Source organism: Sinohyriopsis cumingii, chromosome 7 (assembly GCF_028554795.1).
Source record: "Sinohyriopsis cumingii isolate HCF-2022 chromosome 7, ASM2855479v2, whole genome shotgun sequence".
Lineage (NCBI taxonomy): Eukaryota > Metazoa > Mollusca > Bivalvia > Unionida > Unionidae > Sinohyriopsis > Sinohyriopsis cumingii.
This window is the reverse complement of record NC_142967.1, coordinates 7,264,676-7,290,081: the sequence shown is the minus strand read 5'-3', so window position 1 is coordinate 7,290,081 and position 25,406 is coordinate 7,264,676. Positions and strand designations below refer to the sequence as shown.

The 25,406-nt window shown below is 38.8% G+C and overlaps 1 protein-coding gene across 6 annotated transcripts in view; it reads left to right on the top strand.

The window, feature by feature from the left end:
• Positions 1-25,406, top strand: part of LOC149794696 (uncharacterized) — a 71,132-nt gene that overhangs the window by 34,799 nt on the left and 10,927 nt on the right. Inside the window, exons 1-4 of one of the 6 annotated variants that reach the window (XM_089964311.1) lie at positions 14,633-14,756; positions 15,682-16,114; positions 21,663-21,989; positions 25,043-25,120. In XM_089964311.1, the coding sequence (XP_089820437.1) occupies positions 14,755-14,756; positions 15,682-16,114; positions 21,663-21,989; positions 25,043-25,120 (840 nt within the window). In that variant the 5' untranslated portion in view covers positions 14,633-14,754. Of the gene's footprint in view, positions 1-14,632; positions 14,757-15,075; positions 15,232-15,266; positions 15,442-15,681; positions 16,115-21,662; positions 21,990-25,042; positions 25,121-25,406 lie in introns of those variants that run through there. The other 5 variants (XM_089964310.1, XM_089964313.1, XM_089964308.1 and 2 more) reach the window with 5 other exon arrangements.

Here is a 25,406-nt window from a genome sequence, read left to right as displayed (position 1 = left end):
GGAAATGATAATGGTTATAATGTTTTGTTTTGTTGTAAAAAGGCATACATTTGCCACAACAAGATGACGTCATTTGCTATAAAGGCATACATTTGCCACAACAAGATGACGTCATTTGCTATAAAGGCATACATTTGCCACAACAAGATGACGTCATTTGCTATAAAGGCATACATTTGCCACAACAAGATGACGTCATTTGCTATAAAGGCATACATTTGCCACAACAAGATGACGTCATTTGCTATAAAGGCATACATTTGCCACAACAAGATGACGTCATTTGCTATAAAGGCATACATTTGCCACAACAAGATGATGTCATTTGCTATAATGTTTTGTTTTGTTGTATAAAGGCATACATTTGCCACAACAAGATGATGTCATTTGTTATAATGTTTTGTTTTGTTGTATAAAGGCATACATTTGCCACAACAAGATGATGTCATTTGCTATAATGTTTTGTTTTGTTGTATAAAGGCATACATTTGCCACAACAAGATGATGTCATTTGCTATAAAGAGTGTCATTGTTTATTCCTGGCGAGTGTTAATCATGAAAACCGAACTATTCAACCTAACATTATCTCTTAGTGACAGTAATCACATAAAATGAACAATCTATAAATATAATATATTTTTCAATCGTATTAATTTCAGCAGTGAAAGAAGTGTACTTCTAATAAACGAGTTAATATTTTCCCATACAAATATGGTAACCGTTTTATTATATACTCGTGTTGTTTTTCTACGTAATGATTATTAATTAAAAAAAAATACACTACAAGAAATAAAGTAATGGAATATATATTGTATTCCAAAATAAACACACAGCCGTAGAGTCATCAATACACAGTAACGATATTAATGTGCACATTGCACCGCAGAGCGACCTTTGAACTTCGTCCCACGCTCGACATTACTTTGAAAGAAAAAATCTAGTTATGTTACATTTTGCAGTTGGTCTGGAATGGGTCGATTTTGTTTGTTTTTTCTGTCGATCCAACTCATTTCTGCTTTTCTGCCTGTGGTGAACTGAATTTATGATTTGGGTCAATTACGTACAATTTATACATGTGATCTGAGAAGTGGAGGAATCTGCATTGATTGATTAAATTAAGTGGATCTGTGCTTTTCTTCAGTCGTTGATTGTTTAGAATTATAATGTGGGGAAAAAATATGAATACTTTTAATTGCAATTATCAAAAGGACGCTATGGAATATGATATTCATTTAATTTTGAATGCAGTAACCAGAATATGATAATTGTCGGAAATGTACTCGAAATTACAATTTCGTGATTTGCATCAAGTTTTGGAACCCATGACATGAATCACGTAATTCTGATTTCTAGAGCTAAGAAAGTTCATTTTGAGGAGATTCATGATGCAAAAATTTAACTATATTTATTGCCATTCTTATTACCAGCTAATGAAGACATATGTTTATGTCCTGTCACTTGCAGGCCTTTTGTGTAAGGGACATATAATGTGTGCACGACGTGCATGACTTTTAGTACTTTTATAATATTTTATGGAAAATGATAAACGGAGAAATTCCAAAGCAGCTGCTACGTAACAATCCAATTATCCAGAGGAAATAAGACTTTGTCGTCTTGGATTATTGGTTCTGAGGCTCATAGTCTTTTTTACGAAAACCTTCAGTTGCATTTTATTTCTCGAATTTAGTGTTATGATTGATTTGTAAAATGGTATTTATTTGATAGATATGCGATAGCCCTTGGCCTGAATATGCTTTATATTATATTTTTAGACCCTAGAGAGCACTGGTCATAGTCTGGATCATTCTGTTCGCAACAAGTTACCAACATTTCTCCAAAAATAACTGTTTCAATGATCAGAATGGTATTTTAAAAACTGCGTGTCTAACATTTCTTGTGGACATTGTGAACACCACGTTCATTTCTTTGCTTGGTTGAAAGTTTCTTTTATGATTAAATGAACTCATCCACATTGTTAACTTTCTTGGCATCTCTATTTTCAAATGGACGAAACAGCTAATACATAAAAAGCTAAAGCATCTGCTACATGGGCGTACATCGTTTGTTTACAACCAAAGTAGTCGCTTGCGCGATAGTATTTATAGACACACATGTCGTGCAATATGAAGATGTGTTGTATGGAAAAACAGTACACGATTCTGACAATGTAAAGTAAACGGAGAAAAAAAGGAGTCTATAAAAAATCGAATTCAAAACATTTCATTATTTTAATACAAGCACGGATTTTCAACATATCGACTACAATAATTGAATTAGATCATGTTAAACTCACGCAAATAATATAGGTCACCTCTTGGTTACGTAACTGGTGGATATCTGGGTCGACGGTTTTTCCGACAGATATACGTATCAAAGCCGGTAAAACTGCTGTAACTCATACGTGTATCTGTTCTAGCCATGAACTTGTCTTATCAGCTTAATTTTGTAGTGTTTGTGGATTGTGCGGTAGCATTTAGGTTAAGTTTTATTTCACAGAAGAAGATTATTCCACCACCAGATATAACCAAACCATTATCAACCTGAGTACACAGAAGTATGCAATAATAATAATAAGTAATAAAAAGAAGAACTAGCTCGGGATATAGTCTACTATAAACTTTCAATCCATCACGGTCAAAGATAAACGATAAAAAATCTTGATTGGTAATCAAAGCAAAACTCATTCTGAAATGTTGTACACAACATAGATGATTCATTGAAAATATATTGTTTACCAATGTTAAAAAAATGATAAAACAGAAATGAAATTGTGTGCAAATGTTCTACTTTGTGTGTGCTAGTTATTCAGCAGTCTTTATGTCCTTATCAAAATACACATAAACAGAGAGAGAGATAGACAGGCAGACAGACAGACAGTGACAGAGAGAGTGTGTGTATGTGATTGGAATTTTTAACGTAGCTTTAACAATTTTTCAGTCATATTGCTATGATATCTGCAGTGTGGCAGTTTATAGTGATGTCTAGCACTGGGGCATCATGCCGCAGACATGTAGCATGATATCCCACCCAGTCACATTATCCTGACGCCAGGCCGACCAGTCCTAACACTAACCTCTTAGTGCTGAGCGCCAAGCGAGGCAGCTGTTAGTACCATTTTTGTAAGTCTTTGTTATGACTCTACTGGGGATCGAACCCACGACCTCCCGCATCCGAGGCGGACGCTCTAACCACTAGGCCACCGGATCAGTGAGACAGAAAGAGTCAAAAACATACTTGGTCTTCCAAAACTTTCAGAGGAGAAAAATATAAAGTATAGAAGATATGCTAATTTGGTAACCTATTTTCGAGTTTTGTTTAAAAACAAATATATACAAATGTATATATGGCAAATGAATATCACTTACACCTTAGTATATCATCAGAAATTCAGGATCAGGACGATTCAACTGGGGCTACATTTAATATCTGACACTAGCGTACCTGTTGTATACTGTCCCTGGTAATATGAAGCAGGAGTGTAGCATACGTATTATTCCAGACTGTTACTGGTATTACTAATTAATGGTTTTCAGCTCATCAGGCATAGTATGCACTTCCCATTGTTGTGCGTCCATTGGGCGTTATTCGTCCATAGCATGGCTCTGTCTACGTCGTGGGTCGCCAAACCGTGGCATGGCCATGCATCAGTTGCGGAAATTCAGTATATTCGCATGGCTCTGCATCCTTCATCCCTTGTCAGTTCGTTGCATATACCTGAGTACGCCGTGTGTTGTCATTCTGTGGCATGGCCATAAGTCAGCGGATGACAACAACGGGTCGAACCTACGATACAATCCCACATTTAAGGTCTAGGCCTCCTTACCCTACCGCCTAATGAGATCAACTTGATAAAACTACTGCAAACCAGATGGAAATTGTGTGAAAGACCTTTGTTGTCTTTTTTTTCCGTTTCATATCAGCAAGTCATGCTTCTGTAAGTAGGATATAAAAAGAAGAAAATGTGGTCTTCGTGATCTACGGCTCGATAGGAATTTAGGGATCAGACCAATACTTATTAAAGTGGGTTACATGCCCTTGGGATGATACTACCACGGCCACAACACATACATCTTACAAATTCGGATCATTCCGATATTTTTCCAACGCGTCTCAAGTAAATTCGACTCTCTGAAAGAGAAAGATATGTAATTGTAGTGAGACCTGACAAGCTGGCAAATTTTTGGCGGAGAAACATCCGGCTAAATGTGAGAGGAGCAGAGTCTTACAGAACATAACACTGGACGACGCTATAACGTGAATTAAATAACTGCACTTTTGATTCATTATGTTATTCCTGCAACGTTGTCAGTAAAAAGGTCATTTGGTTATAGTAGCAAGAAGCTGTTGATTACGTTACTATTAGTGATTGCACGTTATCTAGTCATTGTGACGTTCATGAAGATAGTATGGCGTAATATAAACAACGGGCTTGAGGAAAATCCAAAACTACCATTACTTACGTACAAAGTTCCGATTGACTACTCACAGTGGGTTGTTCGTCCTTTGAGTTCCAAGATGACCATAATATTAACTAACTGGTTTGGTTTCTGACTATGTCAGCGTTTAATCAAGCCTAATTTAACTGTCTGTGACATAATTGCAGGAGTTTGCGCTTGGGTTTGCTTGATCGATAAAGGTGTGCTGCATTTCTGAAATTTCCGCTGCTCACGTTTCTGCACTGTCTCAGCAATTCTTCCCGTTCAGAGTCTGTGTAGCCGGTATGGACGAGACTCCGCCAAGCGGAGCGCTCTTGTAAGAGATCTTCCCAAGACTCCGAGTCTTGAAATGTTTCAGGGATAATTTTGGTGAGTCTTTCAAGCGTCTGCTGGCATAGAATCTGCTCCAGATGCTTTAACATTTGTCATCATGTCAATTGCATCTCAGTTTCAGTCAGCCTTGGAGGATCAGTAAGTGTTATGTTGTTTTCCACTTGAGGCAGCTGCCTCTTCTCTAATAGATGACTCTTCATTGAGGATGCTGTTGAAGTGTTCTGCCCATCTTTACAGTAGGTTTTCTTTTTGTAGCTAGCAGTGTCAAACTGTCAACACTCAGTATTGGAGATGTTCCTGACGACTGTGGCACGTAGATTGTCTTCAAAGAATCATATACAGTATTCATGCCATTTCTATCTGTGTAGGGTTAAATCTCATCTGCGTTATTGCTCTGCCATTAGTCTCATCAAACCAATCATGACACTACTAACTGGTTTGGTTTCTATGAACACGTGAGTGACTCATTAGGACAGATTGTGCCCTGAACTATCCGTGACACACTTGACATAGAATGCCAAGGGTTGCTTGATTAATACAGGAAGTATAGCAGTTCCTAAATTTACACTTCTTTCCTTTTGGCACTGCCTCTACAAGTATCCTCAGCTCATAGTCTGTAGCTACACTGGTTGAGACTCCGCCAGGAGATACTATCCTGTGCGAGAGATTCCCAAGATTCAGTGCTAGTGTTTCAATAAGACCTTGATGGAGTCTTTCAAGCGTCTCTTCTAACCACCCTGAGATCCATTTCCCTCCATCAGCTCGCCGTAGAGGAGCTTATGTTGTAGTCGCTCCTCTGACATGCTGGTGATGTGGCCTACCCACCTCATCTGTGATTCACCAGCAGAGTGTAGATGCTGTGAATGTCTGTCTGTGTGAGAATCTTAGTGTCTACCATCTTATTTTCATCAGTTTTGCAAGGCAGCTCACTAATAATGATTTAGCTTCGTGGCGTGGCGTCAATATGCCCATCAGGGTTTGATTGCATATATCAGCCTTAGCAACAGAAAGCTTTGTAGACCCTCATTTGTTTGGCAGACTGATCCCCCAGTGCTCCCGCAAATTTGGTGGTTTCTTCCAAAGCCCACGCTTGCTATAGCAATTCTGGCTTTAGTTTCGTCATCGATGTGGACTGCATGTGACAGCTTACTGCCGAAGTAGGTGAACTTCTCCACTGACTAGACGGTTTGGTGATTCACTGTGATGGTAGGCTTTAGATACAACGTTGCTAGTTCAGGTTGATGCATTACCTCAGTTTTCTTGATTCTGATTGCGAGAGCGAAATAATCACAAGCTGAAGAGAGATGGTCCGTACTTTTTCAGGCTCAGGTTCGGCACTGAGGCACTGAGGGAACATTCGTCAGCTAATAGGAGACCATGTGCATTGACTTTTTCATTCTCGCCTGCAGTCTTCTAGGGTTGAAGAACTCGCTATGAAGTCCGGTATCTAATATCGATGTCAGCATCATAATTACGGAAGGAATCTGTAAATATGGCAGAGAGAATGATACGGAGCAGGATTGTGATAGACACACAGGCCTGCTTGAGTCCTTTGGTGATTAAGAATGGTTTACCCACAAAACGATTGAGCATGCCGTCATGGAACTGCCGAACCATTACGATGCATTTCTCTGAGCAACACAATTATGATGCGATCTTCGACAAACTTCAGAATCTTTCGTCAGGTTAGCGAATGCAGTGTATGTCGTGTATAGGTTGGAGTTCTGTTCGTAACATTTCTCCTGGAGTTGGCGAGCTTCAAACACCATGTTTATGTTCCTTAAGCCATACTGACTGTCAGACTGAAGCGTTTTATTGGTGTGATACCCAAGGCGATTTGATAGAATTCTGGCCAGGATTTAGTGACTTATGACAACAGAAGATGCACCAATGGTTGTCGCAGGATTGCCTGTTACCATGGACACATCGTTGTACTCCTGGGGTATAGTTCCTCAAGTCTGGATTACGTTAAGAGCTTAGTCATTTTATGGCATGCTCGAGCCTGCGACATTGTAGACTTCTGCTGGTGTAGCATCTGCTCGATATGATTATCAATGCAACAGCAGGTCAATTGCTTTGACAGTTTTAGAGTTCGGGATTAGCAAACGTTATCTTTATGTCCACTTGGGACTGTCGATCATTTGTCCCCTCATTGATAGACGATTATTGATTGAGGATATTGTTGAAGTGCTTAGCCGATCTTATTATTATATTTTCTTGTCGGTGAGCAGTGTGAGGCCGTCAGTACTTTGTATTGGTGATGTTCCTTATAATTGTCGCTCGTAGATTGTCTTCAGATCATCATAAAAGTTATTTTTACCATTCCTGTCTACATAAAACTGAATCTCATCTGCCTTGTTGGTCAGTAATGGTTCTTGCAACTCTCTGAGTGTGCACTGGACCGTTCTCTTCATGTTCAAGGCTATCTTCTTAGACGATGAGGTGGTATCTTCTAAATAAACCCTCTGGAGCCTGCAATCTCCGTATGGCAGTAAAGTTTTCATCAATCCAGTCTTTATTCTTACGCGTGATGGTGCCAAAGGTTTTGTATGCGGTAGAGTACAGAGTCTCTGAAGGATGCCGATCCTTCCGCGACGTTCTCAGATATCGCATCAATTGCTTCTAGTTAACTGCACGTTCTTCAGAAAGACCTACTTCACATTTTTCTGTTTTAATTAGGAAATATCGTCTTGCGGTTTGGAAGGCGGAATTTGCGATTAAGAGGTCGTGTTGTGCGTATATCCTCGGTATGAGGAGTCCGCTGTTCCTGCACTTGACAAAGCCATCTTAGATCACACTTGGCCATGTCTGATGATCCGTTCAAACTCTAGTACTGATATCACCATTGATGGTGAGCTTGTCTGCCATCGGTGCATCTGCATTAAGAGACTCCGGGTCTTCGTTTGTTCTCGATCTCATCTGTGTTGGTCATGATGGGTGCATCGACGCTGAGGGTAGTTGCATGTCTTTTCTACAGACAATGTTGATCTCATTTGCTTTAGTCTGTTGTTCACAAACTTTGAGAGGTTTGTCAGATTACTGACCAGATGTTATTCGATGGCGACCCCAACCTTTAGCTTTACGACGCTTTTCCATAATTTTTATGTAGAGGACTTTCATTCATGCTCACTGAATGTCGGGTCTTGCGGGTTCTTAACCAACTAGAGCTGTTTTTCTCGCTGTTATGTTTGCTTATGTACTATCCGTTAATGTAAGCACATTACAGACAGTGGTTGTGAGTGGTATCATCTTTACTTTTGATTAGATTGTCGTCCACTAAGGTGGGATCCTTATCATCAGGAGGGTTACGGTGAAACAGGCATGTTTAGAGCATCTTTCACTGCATTTTCCTCAGTAGGGCTGCCCATTTGCCCAGCTTGCTGCCGTGTTCGATTGCTGCTTCGATCCAGTGAATAGCGACCCTATGCCCTCAGCCACCAGTGCGCAAGTTTGCAGTTGCAGCTCCAGTATATCCACACATGCTGATTTACCGTTCGTCCATCATCACAGTACCTGAAAGTATCAAAAAGCGCGAGGGGAATAAGGTCATGAGTTGTGCGTGTGTTGAATTTATGTAAGGGAAAGTCGCGCATGGTCAGTTTCACTCTCTGGTTCTGTCTGAATCTAGTAGCACGACAATGTCGAGACATTTGGAGACGAATGCTGATGCAGTAGATGACCAATATGTCCTAGCGCGCCTGAGCTGATACCTTGTACTGTCCACATACCTTCTACCATATGCTCTCTCTCTGCCGGGGGATGAGCATAGCTGCTGAGCCGCCATGTCCACGAGAGAGAGCTTTACAGAGGAGCTAGGTCCACGCTAGGTCAAAAGTCACAAGTTATACCAACTACTGTTAGCTACTGTAGCAGATATAGTCTGATCTGAGGCAGATTTATGCGCATGCTCGTTGTCAGGGAGTAGATAGATACCCCAGGTACTGTGGTTGGGTCGTTCGGGTGTTCCACAACTTTTGACAACATTTTGGGGGCATGGCTATATCCAGGTGCCTGATCTTTTCCACTGGAAAGTTATGCGCATACAACTCTTAACTGTCCGATTACGTCGAGCGATTCGTTCTCGTTTTGTCTTTTCTCCGATCCAAATTTGAATCGAGTTCAGTGGGGGTTTTTTTTCGGGGGGGGGGGGCGATCGCTATATTCAGCACATGAAAGGCTATATATGGCGGCCAGTATATTTGGTGAAGTAAGAATCCGAGAAGAACCTCCGACCAACGGGAAGCTACTTTCAGACTTCTCACATACCCACTTTAGCTAAGCCGAGGCTCGAACTCACGCGGAAAGGGGTGAGTAGTGTGAGTGATTACAAAGCGAGCGCCATAGGCGACTCTGCCTCCCGCAGCCCCAGATCGGGTTAAAAAAATAAATCCCTGCTTTATGGCTTTTGATTATTTCATTCAAACGTCTCTGGTCACTCTTTCTGGCGAGTAGGTGTTTGGCGATTTCATCCTAAGTCTGGTTTTGATCAGCCGTGAACAAATGCGGGACCCGTCTTGTACAAACCTTTGATGTCTCAAATTATTCTTATGCATAATAAAAACAGCCCAGGAATTAATGCTCGTAATAATATAAATATCTTCCAATGTGTGTCGAGTGTCTTCATCAATTGCCTTTCACAGCTTCCACTTTGTCTCACCAATCGCAGACAATGGTCTTCCAGAACGTTGGTCATCCTCCATAGATTCGCGACTTTAACGATGAAACGACCTCATAATTGTAGTATATGAGAGAAAATTGCACCCGTAAACAGCTTTGATATCAGTCAGAGAGTACCCGAATGAATCCCCATATTTAAATTAACAGTATGCTCTTTGCAATGTGGTAGAATGGTTCTCCTATCCAGACAGTTTTACCCATATTATATCGCATGCAGGTATCTGCATTTGTTTGGTGTACTGCATATTATTATATAGAACGTTAAGAGAGAGAGAGAGAGAGAGAGAGAGAGAGAGGAACATAAGCATGTAGCCTCCAATTAAGTACGTGTGTGTGAGTGTGTGTGATTTGGATTTTTAACGTAGGTTTAACAATTGTGACAGTTTATAGTGATGTCTAGGCCACCGGAGCGGTATCCAAGTACGTAAGCGAGTATGTATGTATGTATGTATGTATGTATGTTTCGTAGAGAGTTTACTCGCACATCAGCACATGCGTGGCTTTATGGTCCCTCTTAAATGTAAACATTCTCAAACGTGTATACAAAAGAAAGATGGAGACTCAGTTTGGCCGAGTAGTCTAAAGTGGTCACGGCTATGGATCACTGCCGTCTCATCTCTCTGTTCAAGTCTATGGTTCGAAGAATGTAAATACGTGAGAACATTTGCCAGTAGTTTCCCGTGGATCGGTGGTTCTTTCCCGGGTTTTCCCTGGTTCTTCCTCCACCAGTTAAACTGGCCGCAATGTATATCCTATCTTGTGCAGGAAAAATGGCGTTAAAACCCACAACAACAAAATAAACATAAAGGCAAGAAGGGTAAAATCCTAAATACAAGGTCCAATAAATGACATAAACTTCGCTCTTTTAGAACATACAAGATATTCTCAGCTGTAATATTATCGCAGGACTCATCCGAGGGCCTCTTACGACCTGCACAGTGCGCATCGGGCCTGTTCAACATCAATGAGCCCACGTCGTGTTCAGTTTAAAGGTGATTGCCTGACTATTCAGCCTCCAACCTTGATTCGAATCTTGGTGGCAACTATGCTTTCGCCTTTGGATTTTTGCACACAAAAAATACATAATAGTACGTATCATTACTATCTCGGTGGCTTATAGCGTTGTTGCGCTAAAATATAAATTTCGATTGCGCTAAGATGTGAATTGGGTTATGTAGGTGATGTTTGGGTGTACTTGTAGAGAGTATGTGAGATCACTTAGTACCCAGCCAAGCTGGTTCAAAGCCTTTCATTTCAAGATTTGTGTGACAGACTGTCATCCTGAATACCCGGGGTTGAAATAGCGACGACACTTATACTTTGCCCTGCGTTTCTCTGCAGTATTTTCTTTGTAGAGATCCGTTTGAAATCTAAGTAGAATACATATTTCACGTCCTTCGTATAGGTCATACACACAGAGAGATCTGTGCTAATTTAGTCATGTTTATTCCGGATTATCTTTGTAAGACCTTGGTTAGTAAGCAGAACAAATAGGATTACCTAGATATTAGACTCGGACCCCCTCTGTGCATTGACATATAGATTTAAACGTCATCAAAACAAAATACCATACAACATTAACATTACCATGTTTTGAAATTGCTGAAAAAGCATGAAAAGAGATGTGGTTATAGGTGTACCAAATTAAAATGCTCGGTATACCATGATACAATTGTGTACCTCCTCCTACCTTGCAATATAAATAGATTAATAGATTATCATATGGCCTTATTCATTTCATAATATGCCAACCTTTAAGAAAGTTGTCCATCGACGATATGAAGCATGACGCACAAGTTCCAAATAGTAACCTTAAATGGCGCACCACCATATTATTTACAGAGAGAGAGGGGGTGGGGGTGGGGGCACGATATTTCCATGATGGATTAATGCATCTGAAATTAAGTACATGTAGATTTGTAGCAATTGACGCGGTAGGTGTTATGTTCGTACGAAGAAACTGAATAATGAATCAAGCAGAACGTGATCATTTAGCCTCCAAGTAAGTAAGTAGGTAAGTAAGTTAGTAAGTAAGCAAGCAAGCAAGCATGTATGTATGTATGTATGTATGTATGTATGTATGTATGTGTGTGTGTGTGTATGCATGCATGCATGCATGTATGTATGTATGTATGTATGTATGTATGTATGTATATGTGTGTGTGTATGTATGTATATATATGTGTGTGTGTGTGTGTGTGTATGTATGTATGTATGTATGTATGTAGAGAGTTGACTCGAACATCAGCACATGCTGTTTTTATGGTGCCTATTTAATTTGGGCATCCCCAAATCTGTATACAAGATAGATGGATGCTCTGTTTGGCCGAGTAGTCTAAAGGACACACAGTACTAATGATATGGAAAAATTGGAACCAGCCTGGAAATGGGTGTGCATAAAATAGAGTATATATGGGTTTGGCTGACCAGGATTGGTTAATAAGTAAGTTATGTTGTAGGAAAAAATAATTTTTTGAGAGCTTATCCTAGTTGTAAGTGGAAAAAAATAGAGACATTGTTTTCTTGATAGAATTTCAGTCCTTTAACAGTCTAGAGTTTGGAACACTCATTACTAAAATTAGCACCTGACTCTTTGGTGCGGAATTTAAAGCACATATTTCAAACACATGCAGGTCCAGAAAATGCCTAGGCTCATGTCCTTTCCTCTACGCAGAAGCTGACATCCAGGTTTCATCTATACTAATAAATATAGGTTTGGTCATGAGCACTCAAAACTTTTAAGTTATTGAATTTTTAATATCATGGTGTTTGCATAGGTTTACCATGGGAACTGAATTAGTACCGTGAGTCCTAAAGCGGTCACAGCTATGGATCACTGCCATCTCATCTCTATGCGCGGGTTAGAGTCTATAGTTCGACAAATGTGGGTACGTGAGAAAACTTGCCAGTAGAAAATTAAAAACAAAACCGAAACTATTTTCCAAACGCTTTTGAAAAACAAAGTCACCTTAGGACATGAAAATCCGATTGTTTTGATGATGACATAGTCTTGTAAAGAGAATCGTCCAGACCTTCAAGATCGTAATTTGATTATTAAGAGAAAACGAAACTATATACTTGCAACATGTTTCAAATTCCTTTAGGAAAAAAAAAAAGAAACATGATCTTTCATAGCGAAGTATATTGTGTAGGCCACGCTAAACAATAACCAAACGCTACCACCTATTTTGTTCCACAGTTAATGTAATTTCTTTTGACTTTTCACGATGATAAATACAAAAGCTTCTTTGCAATCGTTGTAAATCTGAAGCCATGCTACAAATTTATAATAAATGTGTTTAAAATTTTCTTTTTGTGAGTGAAAAAGAGTAGGTACTTCGTTAAGTCCGTTCATATACTTTAGTTATTACATTACGCGTTGTCTATATTTAGCCCGTCTATCTGGCTCATTGAACTAGTATACATATACAGTGCACTCGTACGTAAGTATATGTACTTAAAATAGATTTGACAATCTTCCATCCCTTTGAAATATGTCGCGGGCAGTGCTGTATCAAGAGATCCTTTTGAAATATGTCGCGGGCAGTGGTGTATCAAGAGATCCCTTTGAAATATGTCGCGGGCAGTGGTGCATCAAGAGATCCCTTTGAAATGTCATGTCGCGGGCAGTGGTGTATCAAGAGATCCCTTTGAAATGTCATGTCGCGGGCAGTGGCGTATCAAGAGACATTAAAAAGTACGCTTAGTGATAGCTTAATATGTTCTTGAGGAAGTAACTGCTCCTAAATCCTGCGGGTTCGATACCCACCCAGGCTATAGCCTGGGTAGGCTGCCTCGGCGTGTCTTGGAAAAGACACTTGGTTTCCATTCCCTAGGCATGATACAGCCAATAATGTGTAAAAAAATAAATAAAAAATCTCCCCACCCCACCCCGAAAAGGGAGGGATGTGTGTTATTGTGGTTTGTTTCAAGTATGCGTGTCTTTATATCTGTCTGTATGTAACTGTTTGTTATTGCAATTGGTATTGATATCTGGCCGTCTGTCTGGTATGATAGTATTCAATAATTTGCTGGAACTGGCCTGGTGTATGTATGTATGTCTGTCTGTATGTCTGTATGTATGTATGTGGGTTAGTTAAGTAGATATGATTTATTTATCATTCATGCATGAGTGCATACTTATCTATATATCTACCTCGTACAGTAGTTAACACTATTACTAATATGGCGACTTACCTAACATATTACCTAACAAACATAAAACATCAACAGGGGTGTATATGCTGATTCACGAAATAAACCAGCACGTGACAACCGTCATTAACAGCTACAACAACATCGCAAAATAGTTAGACGCATTAGTAGGTTGTTTAGAACCGTCAACATTCAGGTTTATGGAGTAGGGGAGGGGCGCTATGTTTCCAGTAAAATTATTAAAAACGTCAACCTTCAGGGGTATGGAGTAGGGGAGGGGCGCTATGTTTCCAGTATAATTATTAAAAACATCAACCTTCAGGGTTATCGAGATGGGGAGGGGCGCTATGTTTCCAGTATAATTATTAAAAACATCAACCTTCAGGGGTATGGAGTAGAGGAGGGGCGCAATGTTTCCAGTATAATTAACAAAACCATCAACCTTCAGGGGTATGGAGTAGAGAAGGGGCGCTATGTTTCCAATGTAATTAATAAAACCATCAACCTTCAAGAGTATGGAGTAGGGGGAGGGGCGCTATGTTTCCAATATAATTAATAAAACCATTGCTATGATTGTTGTTGTTGTTGTGGGGTTTAACGCCATTTTCAGCACACGACAGGCTATACATGGCGGCCAGTATTAATGGTGGAGGAAAAACCTGGAAAAACCCACCGACCCACGAGAAGCTACTGGCAAGCTTTCACACCTAACCACATTGGCTGAATCCGAGACTCGAACCCAGGCAGACAGAGGTTATTGCTAATGAAATGATAAGACTAGAATTGACACAGAAAATCACACGGCATCTCTATGAATAAGGCATGCTACATGTTATTGGCACACATTCAAATGTGTGGGAAGTGAATCAAAACTGCAAATATTCTTTTTTTTTTCTAGTCTAGATGAATGGTCATCAATTAGGAGAATCCACGTCTTCTTGGTAATCACAATTTTGTGTTATTCGTGTAATCAAATCGTGAGTGATGCGCATTCAGGAGGTAGTCAGCCAATCCCATGATTCATAATAGTTTAAAATAGGGACTTCTGTCTGACTGGATATCCCCCGAAGGATTTCTTATAAAAGTCCATACAGGATGTCTTTGCTAAACATTTGCTAACTGAAGGAACATATCAGGAACAAAATTATTTAAAATGTGAGTAAAAACACTCATTCTACGTTCTGAAATTGTATGTACCGCCCTATCTCACACATTAATAAAAGATCTTTTTCAGCAAATTGTACTTATTGTACAATAACTACTTCGATTAAATTCATCACAAGCTTTAACTAAATAAATAAATTAATAAATTAATAAATAAATAAGCTGTTATCTATGAGGTATGTAGCGTCATAACACAGTAGTGAGCACTTGTAACATTACCACTTGAGATATAGGCATAAATACACACACACACACACACACACACACACACACATCTATTTTTATTTTTTTATTTTGCGTAACTCTCGTTCAAACCGAACCACACTCACTGCCACACAATAGGGCAACAACCGGCACAACTGATTAAGCTATCACTTAGTTTCGACTTGTCAGAGGGAATTTCCCTATTTGCGTTGCGAAAGTCAGGAGTCTATCCGATTGGGCTTGGAATTACCGAGGATATGAGGTAAGTGGGATTTCAAAGCATTTAAGGGAATATTTCTTTCACTTTGGTAAGAAAACATATAAGTCAGAGGATTAGTAAGAAACAATCTAGCCACAAATACATGGGAATGGTGGATTCGTCGAGAAAAGCTCGGTGTACATTTCCTCTTTCGAGTAATTGTAAGTCATCAGCTAGCTATGACTACGATACTCCATTGTCGCTGTGGCGAGGGTGCGTCTCAAAATTGATTTGAATTAGTTACGGCATCATGAACCTATTTTTTCACATTTCTCTACCTTATTTATGGAGGGTCTATCGTAGAGAAAGAGTGAGACTTAAGAATCCATTACAGCAAATATAAAAAAATAACCAAACACTCTTTTATTTATATTTTCCATACAAAATGTTTGCCTATTTGATATAAATATCTTTAACTGTTACAATTTCTTCAATAATTTTTTTGTCTGATAGGATGGAAATCATAAACCCACCATCACCATCATCGTCACATTCTGACAGCCTCAGCATAGAACTGGAAAGAAATGCTAATCGGGAAAAATTAGAACACTTCAAGGTGCTTATTCGTCAACTACAGCAAGAATTGTATTCTAACAAAATTAGGAAAGAGGGAGTAGAGACAGTTTCTAGGCTTTTACAAGAGTCCAAACAGGAGAATGTGTCTTTGCAAAAGAGAGTTCGGGCAATGGACGCAGCGATCCGAAACTTGCAGAGTCGTTTGGAGCAGCATGGGCTTTCCAGCCAAATCACGTTGGATGAAGACGAGACGTACGTGCCTGGTCATTCCAAGCATCTTCTTGATAACCTGACTCGAGAAAACATTCGTTTAAGAAGTCTCATTAGAAAAGCCCCTGTCGACTTGGAGGAATTCTCCAGATTGCAACAGGTGAGTACTTTTGATTTATATGATACCAAACATTATTTGATGAAACAGGGTGGAGTTATTGACAAATTATGACCACTAATATTTATTTCTTGAAAGGCTTTTACTCTGTCCGTTCATTAGTCTCGTATTGTCAATTATCATCAGTTACCCCACCCGCCCGCCCCACCCCCAAACAACAAAGAAAATATTTCGCCCTTCTCTCTCCCTACTAAACACACGCATTCACACAGACATTTAAATGTACTCAGTGGATCGGATAGTGGGCTATTACAATACCAGATTTGATATTATTTACAGGCATTATAATCGTCATGGACCTCCATGACTCCAAAGGATTTGTACTATCTCAGAAAAAGTTTCCAGTTTAGTCCAGTATGATACAAAATAGTGGATAGTCTGTGCATGCTGTAGGTTGGTAGGGTGTAAACATTGTCCGGGATATTTTGACGCCAAAGTGATTGATTACATTGGCCATTCTCGTGCTTGAAATAAAGAGGAATACTACCCCAGAGGAATCACAGCTCATTTGGCATGAAATCAATGATACAGTAATTTGTGATACCGACAGAAATGCGAGAATTACGGAGACCATGGTAGGGAAAGAAAATATTCGGTGACTCCATTAAAATTATTAATTTTCGAAAGAGCTCGCAAACTGGACTGCATTGATTAATAATATGTAATCCTACTACAGTAGACTTTTATGTCGTCGACATTTTCTTACAATTTCGATTGCGTAAAATGCCGCACAACATGTACCAGCTAGCAATAGCATTGTTGGGTAATCCGCAGGCTTAACAGGTTAAAATGTCGTGTGAAAGCTGCAAAATAAAATCGATAATAGAAGGAAAAGTCAATGAGTGAGACATTTATTAGTGCGTATTATTTCTGTCATCGATTTTGTTTTAAAGCAATAAAGAAATGGGTTACCTGTGTGGCTAAGACAATGCCCAATAACGTGTGGTCCGGGTGCAGTCGTTATACCCATTTTCAGCAAAATTTTGATATGACTGGGTCATGTTTGACATCAGTATCACATTTAAAGTTTAACTTGTCGAGCAATATCACTTCTAAAGTTGTGTTGGAAAAATAATGGTGTATAAAATGAACATTTGCACTGTTATTGGACAGATATTAAAATGTAAATTAAGTTTGGAAGAAACAAAATTTCATGGTTTTGAAAATAGTTTAGTTTAGACTTTTAAAAATATAACGTAACTACCGTGTGGTCGGCACACCATTTAGCATATGCAAAATGTAGGCATGTTTTAAAAGCATCGGAGGACGTTCGAATGGTTCGTTGCGTCACTTGGTCTGTTTGTATCGTAGTGTTACTGACGCTTCCGCTAAAAATCTCGCTTGAGTGGAATACTTTAATACATACTTAAAAAAAAAAAAGAAATGTAACAGAACTAAGCCTCGAATATTGTTAGCTTTCAATTCAGCTTTGTCTCTTTTGCAAACGAGGACATGGTGACGATTTTCGAATGAAGTGAAAGCAAATGGACTATATTTGGTGATTACTGAAACTAACACTTGCAGACAGATAAATCTTGCTTTATCTGAGTCGAAAATCAAAAGCACTGACTCCTAATTTAGATTCAGGATCAGGAATGTCTTACTAATAAGGAAATTGTCTGTTATATTTAGCAACAAAGGAATGTAATCACGAGTTTTACCTGCGTAGTACATGTAGCCATTGTAAACTCGAACCAACTTCGTGACGTCATGTGCAGTCTCTATTGGCGACCGAAGGTGACTGATTCAAAGCGATAATAGTTCGATTGTGGAAATAAAAATTATTTTCACCTCCGCTTTAGACATTAAAACATAACTCCAGAATGATATATGTACTAAATAAAATCCAACATGGACATTTCTTTAAATATTTGTGCAGGTATCTCACTGATCATTAATTACTTTACAATATCCGTCAGGATTTGTTCCTTATCATTCTGCAGCAAGGGCGGCCCTTCCATACAGGTAAATTTGGCGGTTGCTTGGGGCGCCAAGTTAAATGGGGCACCAGATTTGAGGACCATTATTAGGCGGAGGCGAATGCATGGTTCACATAGGAGCTGGTTGCTGAACTGACAGCTATTTTAGGGCTGCATATGTTCTGCAGTATACCATTTTATTGATATTTGTTCATCTTTAGATATCAAGGAGTACATGTGAATATCGTTTATCTCACTTAGCCGCAAGCCCAAGTGAGCTATTATGGCGTGCGTCTGTCAACATTTACCTGATCCAGTTTTTGATTAAAATTGGAAAATAGGTTTTTATTGCCAGAATTCTCGGACTAGTTCGAATATGAGCGGGATCTACGCTCAAACTAGTTCGAATATGAGCGAGATATATGAGTTGATTTTGCATCCGAATGAATGAGTTTGTCACCACGCGGGAGACCATGAGCATTTATTATCAAGATTTCGGCGTAGTGTTTTAATGAGTAATCTCCACGCATAGTAATTGGTTGATCTTGCATCTGATTGGCTGAACGCATGAATCCATTTTTCTAATCCGAATCTGATCATACATGGGATATAGTGTTATATTATCAAGATCTCGCAGTGTATTCTAATGATCATATCAGTTTATATTAAAGTGGCCATATTGCGTGTAATTGCTATAGTTTTTTTTTTTTTTTTTTACCGTTTTGATTGGTTTCTGTTATCAAGATCCCAGGAGAATTCAGTAATGAACTAGAGTATTGGGGGTAATATTGCATTTGATTAACTGAGTTTGTGTCTGCTCGGGAGACCATATGAGATTTCTAATCTGATTTTGATTAGATTTGAAATGTGGGCTTATATCACCAAGTTCTCAGAAAAATTGGATAATGAGCAAGATTAATGGATATTAATGGGATGGGGTGGAGATTTTTCATGGCTGAGCTTGTTACCTCTTTGGACACCATCTTTTTTTTTTAAATCAGAGTTTGATCATGCATGAAGTATAGGCATATATCATCAAGGTCTTGCGTGATTTGCTGATCAGCGAGATCCGCTCATATTAATGATGTGATCTAGCATCTGATTGGATGAGTTTGTTACCACCATAAAGGCCATAGTTCTTATCCAATATTTGATTAAACAAGGAATATGTACATATATAATTAAAATCTCAGAATAGTTCGATAGTGAGTAAGATCCATATAGATTAATGAGATGATCGACTGAATGTATTTCCACTCTGGAGATAACATGCCTGCTCCGATTTAGATCAGGCTTGGAAAATAGGCTTGTATGATCAAGATCACGCACGAGCTCGATAATGAACGAGATATACATATAGTAATAAGGTTGTTCTGGTCTGTTTGACTGAGCATGGGCGCCCGCACATATGGGCAAGGGTGGGGGGAGGTGCATTTCCCGGATTTCACCTATAAACATGGTTTGGTCTGTAACCGTAAAACTAAATAGCTGACAACTACATGTTTACCCCCCACCCAAAAAAAAAAAAAAAGTCATTGGGCGCCCTTGCTTATGAGACTGTTACAATTGCCGAAAAAATTTGAATCAATAGGATTAGCTCTTGACATATACCTAGGTACGTAGTCGGGAATATTCATTGCTGCTGTGCAATCAACCCGACGTGTTGGTCTTGGTTTTATGTATTTAAATCGTTTACATGCAAGACTTTTTAAAGTCAGAAATGTAAACATCATTGAAGTCAACATTTTTAATACTCAAAAGATTAACGTGTTCACTTGTTGACAAATTTACTTCGCTTCCCACAGACAGTAACCCTTTCATTCGCAAGAGGGCACAAGTTCAAAACACTACTGAGACTAACTACATATGCAAAGGGTCAATGAGGAATCTCTGTCTCTGTATCTGTCTTTGTCTCTCTCTCTCTCTCTCTCTCTCTCTTTCTTGCTTTAGAACTTGTTGCCCAACACAAATTGTTATTTTTGTATGATATAATGTTTTAAAAATAGAAGAAGAAAACCCATTTAGTTTTAATGATGCCAATACATTTGTTATAACCCCACCCCCACCCCCACAAAAATAAGACAGCCTCGAAGATTAGAGATTGATACAAAGACGATAAGTGAATCAAATATTACTTGAAAAGGTGGTTTAGTTACCCATATGCAGCAGCGGATTTAGGTGCCGGTTTGGGTTGGGGTCAGTCGATCCTCATCTTCTTTCAAAGTCTGGAATATTTAACAATTGTTGGTGGTGATTGTGATATATATATATATATATATATATATATATATATATATATATATATATATATATATATATATATATATATATATATATATATATATATATGTGTGTGTGTTACTTTAACATAGTATTGGTTGTATCATGCCGAGGACATACAGAGACGCCAGGGTATAGCCAGGGTGGGTATCGAACTCGCAACCCTTTTATTACGAATCTGACGCTCTGGCATCAGAGCCACTAAGGTTCCCCGATATCCAATATGGCAGCCATGGCAGTCATATAAAATTTCTTATTACCACAACTCTACGTGAAAAGGAAGTTACATTGACGTGTGGTTCTTCTAGAATGCTTTTTATGATGTCCGGTTGGTGTTAGGTGAAAACAGTACCGAGCTGACTTTTGTATGGCTGCCATATCAGCCGTCTTGAAAGTCTTATTTTTGCTACTCCTGAATGAAAAGTCATATCTTAAAATATTGTTATCACTACTCCTTTCAACGTAGGGTTTTCAGCAATAGAGGTCTTTTGATACCTACTTGGTCCTAGAGGAAAATGTGTGTGTGTGATTTAGATTTTAACTTAGCTTTAACAATGTTCCAGTCATATCGCTACACTGTCTGCAGTATGGCAGTTTAAAGTGATGTCTAGCACTGGGGCATCATGCCGCAGACGTGTAGTATGATGTCCCATTCAGACACATTATCCTGACACCAGGCCGACCAATCCTAACAGTAACCTCTTAATGCTGAGCGCCTAGCGAGGCAGCTGTTAGTACCATTTGTAAAAGTCTTTAGTATGACTCGACCGGGGTTCGAACCCACGACCTCCTGCATCCGAGGCGGACGCTCTAACCACTAGGCCACCGGAACGGTCAATGGAAAATGATGCCAGTCTTACATCCAATATGACTCTCATGACACGGTCTTAAAAATCAAGTTGTCAGTACTCTCCCTGAATGGATGATCATTATGACATAGAGTTTTCACCAGAAGACTTATAATGGTGTCCACTTGTCCTGAATGGAAATGGTGCTCAGCCGACGTCCAATATGTGTACAACAGCAGGTCATTTGAAAATCTTGTCATTACCGTAAAATATCATAGATGGTTTCAATGCTTGACAGCTAAAAGGAAGATATGATGTTATCTTGAATTCGTGGAAATTCTCTTTACCTGTTAGAGCGTCAGTCAACTTGGAGGGACTCCAATATTGTATTATATTATATTATATTATATTATATTATATTATATTATATTATATTATATTATATTACATTGCATTACATTATATTATTTTATATTATATTATATTATATTATATTATATTATATTATATTAAGTCAAACCAAGGTGAACATTTGGATTTCAGGAAGTTGCGCGATTGCAGCAGTATTGTGCTAGTTTGGAGGAAAAGGGAAAGGAATATCAGGAAAAGTCAGCTTCAAGTGTAGAGGCCGTCTTAGGCTCTTCTGATAGCAATAAAGACAGAACTATTAGCGAACTTCGCCAGGCCCTCGACCAGTTTCGTCAAGAATGCCACTCTCGTGAGATAATGTGTCAGTCCTTACAGGAAGAACGTTCCAAATTACGTCAGCAGCTTAACGAGGTTGTTGTTAAGTGCCAAGAGATGGCCCATCTTTTGAACGAAAAAGGCAAAACAGATTCCAAAATAGCAGAAGTGAGACAGTCCATTCAGGTAAATTGTTTAGCCAGATCAACAGTAAAATCCGTTACATTACTTTACAGCTGGACAATTGCTTGTAGTGAAAGGGGGGTTAATAACGTTATCTTTACAATCCGTGCTTGATATTTTGTCGATCAAGGAAGAAAACAAAAAGAACAAGCTCTTAACTTTTGACTGTATTCAACATTTACGCTGGGATCTATCACAAAAAGAGGGAGAAGCAAGGAGGCTTTTCTCGTACTTTGGATGTGGGCTTATACAACTATGTGTGATGATACCATTTGGATGAGTATAATGCTCTGCCACCAAAAAGTGCTTAAGCAAGCATTCTTGTATTTCACGTTAAAGCTGTCATCTAAATGTCTTAATTACAGGTTATTTAAAACTGGTTCGGATTTAGAACAAATCTGTATTTCATTACCAAAAATATATATATATATATAAGCCTAATTAAGTTTAGAAATGCAAATAATTGGTTTTCAGCTAAAACTGGTAGAATGGCCAATGTTTCCTATAACGATGGAATTTGTACGCTGTCAGTCGTAAGAAATAGGTGATGAATATTATTAGTTGAGTTATAGTGAAAGGCAAAAATGAATACGTCATTGCTTTATTTCCAGGACTAACGTTTATAAGTATAATCGACCGCTCCGGTGGCCTAGTGGTTAGAGCGTCCGCCTCGGATGCGGGAGTTCGTGGGTTCGATCCCCGGTTGAGTCATACCAAAGACTTACAAAAATGGTACTAACATCTGCGTCGCTTGGCGCTCAGCATTAAGAGGTTAGATTTAGGACTGGTCGGCCTGGTGTTAGGATAATGTGACCGGGTGGGACATCATGCTACATGTCTGCGGCTTGATGCCCCCCCGGTGCTAGACATCACTATAAGACGTTGAACATATAGTAAATAGTGGTGGGGATACACTATAGAGAAAAAACTAATAATCGAGAAAACATAACGGGATAATTTGGCCAAAATTTTACTTCGTGTCTTTAGTATTGAAGACATTTCATAAGTAGAGTGTGTCAATGAGGGTTGGATCAGGTAGAAATTCAGTGATTTCAGGTATATTGGGCCTCATTGTTTTGTTTTGTTTTTTTTGGAGTGAAGATTCAGTTTTTGTACGATATACCGTTTATACTTGCGTATTGGTCAGATCCATCCACACATACCTAGATCTGCTGTCGCATCATGCATAGGCAAATCAGGGTATATGCAGTTTGCTACGACGAAAGATCGGGGTCTATTCTGTTTGTTAGAACGGCAGATCCGAGTCTTTGCAGTTTTCTAGAACAACAGATCGGGGTCTATTCTGTTTGTTAGAACGGCATATCTGCGTCTTTGCCGTTTTCTAGGACCACATATCAGGGTCTATACAATTTGCTTGGACGGCAGATCAGTTTTAGTTTGCAGTTGAACGCGATTCGTACGCGAACATATGCGGTGCACTTTACACCAACGATTATCCATATACATGATATTTCGTGACTCATGAGTGACATATATCACAAAGAGAATGGATGATTTAGGACTCACTGTATGTTGTTCCTGGATCATTCGAAGGTCATATCTCAGACTCGGTATATGCAATTTATAATATACAGATCATCATTAGGGATCTCAAATTCAACCACTCTGAGGGTAGCATGATGATATTTTTGATGGCCCAAGGGCCGCACCACCTTTGTTATATCTCATGACACCTTGTGACGCCAATCGTTTGAGACCCCTGATATAGATTGTGTTTGACTTGTAATCGATTTTCAAAGACTCGTATTCATTTAAATATATTAAACAGCGACTCATTACTTGTATTCCGCTATTGTTTAGTACATTAACCCGTCAGAGGTTAGTAGTCTCAATAACACTTCCTTGGGATATTTACGTATTTACCAGATACGAAAAACACTGCTGTCGCCCATGGCATGTTGCCAGGCATTATTTTCACTTCCTTGTTGCGGTTCAACCAATCCCGATACACGCATGTAGGCAAGTACATTATTGGCCGCCTTCCTTGTTAACGATGGCGTGAAACGTGGAGGGTTGTATCAATAGGGATTGCCCCGGATTTTACGTTGATCTTTTTTCTTGTTGTATATTGCATAAGTATGAATATATAATATGCTTCGTCTCACAATCAAGTGAAGAAGTAATTAGATTTGCTTTTGTACGGTGTAGTGTGGTGTAGTAAAATTATTATTATTATTATTATTATTATTACATAAAACTGAGGGAATGATTTGTATATTTGTACAGGCAAAACAAGTACATTGCATAAACTGTAGAAATTTCATGACGCCATATTTATTTTCAGTACCAAAAGTTTTGTTTTTTTATCTCTCACAAATGCGTTCTGCACTTGAATACGATATTGAATTTGATCAGTGGAATGAATATAGCCAAAAGAAACTCGGGCGTTATAGTGTTACATGCATTTGGCACGAATCATCTTGGAAACGGCTCATGTCGCGAAAGGGCCCGGTATTCGCGTTCTTCGCATGAACGACGTCTGGTACAGTGATGATCTTTTAAAAAAGGGATTTAAAAAAAAACATTAACAAATAAACAAACTCGTCATGAATAAACAGATTTGGACGTTTGATAACATTGTACATTTTGTTAAAACAACAACTCATGGTCGTAAACAGAGATTTGGAAACGTGATGCTGTACGTTTTGACAAAACCTCGAAGGAACTTAATCATCAGTACTCCTTGACCACTTGCGTTCAGGTTATATTATTTGTACGTATTTTGAAATACATCCATTTTATGCATGCGACGATTCATCCAGTTGCGATTAGATTAAGACGAAACTTGGCACACGTTTGTTTAAATTGAAGAGTACCATCGCTGGACACTTGAATAATCAACATTTATTATCCAGTTCCATATCGATTGTCACATTTCAGTTGTTTCGTTTTATTTTGTATTTGTAAGAGAATTTTTTTAAAAAGTTTCTGAAATGTAATCCACATCAATTTTGATTTTTTTTCTTCATTTCTTTGGGAATTGACCTGAATTTGTAAAAATGCACATCAGGCTGCATAGATCCTCATTTTTTCAGGTCCCGGGTAACAACACTGAAGAGATAAAAAGGCTTCAAGACGAGATCCGTCAACTCAGAGCCCAGAATGATATGAAAGTAAGGCTGGTTTGCCTTTTTGTTTTCTTCCTCTGAATGGCTAAGTCCATTTGAAATTAGATTTTGAAGATTTTCGTAATATATTCTGACATTTCCTCTGAGCATCATGGGAGAAGAAAACAATTAAACAAAATGTTAAACAAAACAGAAAATAACTTGTTTATACTCATGCAGTTATACTTGGTGTGTGTGTGTGTGTGTGTGTGTGTGTGTGTGTGTGATAACCCAGCACCAGGGAAGGATAAAAATGGTAGCAATAAAACAAGGTTAATTAGGTCATGGAGTT